Genomic DNA, 2,982 nt, shown 5'->3' with positions numbered 1-2,982 from the left:
AAGGGCCTTAGCCCATTAGCTTGAGAAAAATAATAAATCATTAATTAAAGAATAAAGAGTTAGAGTTAGTTTCTACCCATCATCTTCAATCCCTCAGAAGTAGGGTGCATGCAATCTAGAAGCAACTCGGATATAATACTTATGATATTCGTATCTGTTTACCAATTACGGATACAGATACTTATATGCATTGGTAAGAAATATTTATATTCATATATCCGCTAAAATTGGATTCAGAAACAAGTATGCTAGCGAATATATAAGTGGATATATATGCAGATACAAATCAGATTATGAGAAAACTAGATAATATTAAAAAAAATACACTTCACATGATACAAGAGAGTTTATTATTATATTCGCTATATTTGAAAAGGTAAGATTATATATTTTGATCATCAAAACTGACGTCAAATCTATTAATATAAGGATTAAAATTATTGCAACATACCAATATATATATATATCCCAATATTTCAGATAGAGATATGAATATTTCACTACACAATCATATCCGTAAAGACCATAACCGTATCTAATCATTATAGATTTTAGTAACCATATACGAATACATATATGGATTTTTAATCGGGTAGGGATAAACTTTTTTCACCCCTACTCAAAAGACAATACTAATCATCAATGTTTGTGGGTGCGAATCTGGACAATACAGCTGGCCTTTGAATTTCCCACAAAGAGACAACAACACACACTCTTCTATGAATACCAACACGTCTACTTGCAATTTCGTGATTAAATCGAGGCTAAACTTACCTAAAGTCGTATTAGATTGCATGCAAATCCGCGCGCCCCTTAGCTGGAATTTGATCCAACTAATTAATAAGGCATCAAACTCCGTAGAAACCCCGCCACTGAACGTTCTTCGATGATCCAAGTATGCCGAGAATCTTGCTAAATGAACCCTATATAAGTGCACATCCTGGCTTTGGCAAATCTCGACATTGTACACTGAGTTGTACTGAGAAAATGGGTTGGGTTAAGGGACTTGTGGCTCTTCAATTGCTTGGGCTTATTGTGAGCTCAATGTGTAGCAATATTGGAGAAGGTTTCACTGATGAGAAGGAAATCAAGCTTATATCTCCTCATCCTCCGGCTCCGGTACCGACCAAAGCTCCTCCTCCACCAGTAAAAACTCCTTCTCCACCGGTTAAAACTCCTCCCCCTTCTCCCCCGGTAAAAACTCCTCCCCGTTCTCCGCCGGTTAAAACTCCTCCCCCTTCCCCCCCGGTAAAAACCCCACCACCACCGGTTAAAGCGTCAAAGTGAGTGCAGCCGTAGAAGGTGTCATCTATTGTCTGTCGTGCAAAATGCCCGGCTATGCTCCTTCACTGAATGCTTCTCCCCTTCATGGTTTGTGTCCCTCTTATGTATAAGTAGATTATTATTATTATTATTATCATATTTTGGCGCCAATACATTCTACAATTGTAGTAGATCTACATATATAGTGTCTGTTGACACAATACATTGCTTATTTTATAGTCATTTTTATTTTCATAGGACATCACTTAAGGAGGATAAATGTATAAATTAATTATTAACGTAGATTCCAAATAAGACTTATGGAAATACTACAACAAAATCTTGGACTCGCAATTAACGTATATTTAGGGTACTATTTTTTTTTCTTTTGACGGACATGAGGTATTAATTAAAGAGAGAAGAAACACTCTTGGTCATCATACAAATTCTCAAACCTTGATTTGTATCGATCGATTCAATTTTCATTGAGCTTAGATTTCTTAGTATTTTAATCAGACATATTGCGAATCAAGAACTATTTTGACTATTCATTGTAAGTTCTTGTTAATTTTGAGAGCAGATGAGATAATATTTGAACATGGATTGTTCTGATATCATCTTAAAACATCTTTCTCAAAGACTTCAAATTTGTGAAGATCACTCTAACAAGTGCAATATTACTCTGTGCTTCTTCAGGTGCCATTGTTGCCCTAGTGTGCAGAAGCAAGCTAGGGATAACCTACCACGGCAACTCAGCAACCGACACCAAAGGCTACTTCTTCATCAAAGTACAGAACATAAAGAAGCCAAGCGTCATGCCGGGCACGTGCAAGGTGGTAGTCAGACCGCCGGCGTTCTGCAACAAACCGATCATCCCCAAAAATCTACAGTATGGAGTTCCTCCCAAGTACGAAAGAACCGAGAAGGCTGGGTCCTCTAAGTTGGTCCTCTTCACTGTCGGGTTCCTCGAGTATGGCCCTTCTCGCCCTGGGCTTTGTCCTCGTCAGCGTTGAGAGTTTGAGGAGACTAGTTAATTTGCACGCGCTTGGATTTAGAAGTTATTTCTGATGATCAATAAAATTAGGAAAGAATAAGTTGTTCTCTTGAGAGATATTTCTGGTTTGAGTAACTTTCTGTAGGGAATGGAATCGAATTTAGGGACTACTCTACTATAATCTTTGTTTTGTTGATTGGACTTCAAATTAAAGGATATTGACCTGGTAACATCTTTATATGGTTTAGTGCAATATTTCGTATCTATATCTTTCATTAGACTCTTTTGATTGAAATACAGAGGAATATCTTACCGGTTTTATTAAAAAAAAATTTTTTATGGGATTTCTCTACAATCAATGATATAGAAAATTCTTAGCTTTTCGGTTTTCATGAACTGATTAATTTACTATTCATAACTAAAGGCTCTAAAGTGTCATTTTTCTGGAAATAATAATGGCAGATTTATCCATCTACAAACTTATATTGTAATTCTAGCTTTTTGTGCGACTGTGTAGAAAAATCTAATTGTTTTATGAGATCAATGATCATAGGGGAAAAAAGGACGATAAGTCCTAATTCAGAAGGAATAAAGAAAGGAAAAATTACCATTCAGGTTATATCTGTAAACTTAAATTCTTAAGTAAATCAAACTTCATTTTGATTTAATCATCATTATACCAAGATCTTAGAACATATGATTTTCACAATGAACAATCTAATTAA

General features: G+C 35.6%; 1 protein-coding gene across 1 annotated transcript; it reads left to right on the top strand.

Annotated features, from left to right (window-relative positions):
* On the top strand, positions 1,284–2,507 carry LOC109843504. The gene is made up of 2 exons (XM_020412440.1): positions 1,284–1,371; positions 1,960–2,507. The coding sequence occupies exons 1-2, from the start codon at positions 1,329–1,331 to the stop codon at positions 2,274–2,276; spliced, it is 360 nt and encodes a 119-aa protein (XP_020268029.1). The 5' UTR covers positions 1,284–1,328; the 3' UTR covers positions 2,277–2,507.

This window comes from Asparagus officinalis, chromosome 5, assembly GCF_001876935.1.
Source record: "Asparagus officinalis chromosome 5, Aspof.V1, whole genome shotgun sequence".
Taxonomy (NCBI): Eukaryota; Viridiplantae; Streptophyta; class Magnoliopsida; order Asparagales; family Asparagaceae; genus Asparagus; species Asparagus officinalis.
This window is presented reverse-complemented; position numbering and strand designations above follow the sequence as displayed.

Excerpts from the sequence above, each read along its gene's own strand:
- LOC109843504 (XM_020412440.1), top strand. The coding sequence starts at position 1,329 with ATGCCCGGCTATGCTCCTTCACTGAATGCTTCTCCCCTTCATG. Across the intron at positions 1,372-1,959 it reads GAATGCTTCTCCCCTTCATG|GTGCCATTGTTGCCCTAGTG; the intron begins GTTTGTGTCCCT and ends GTGCTTCTTCAG.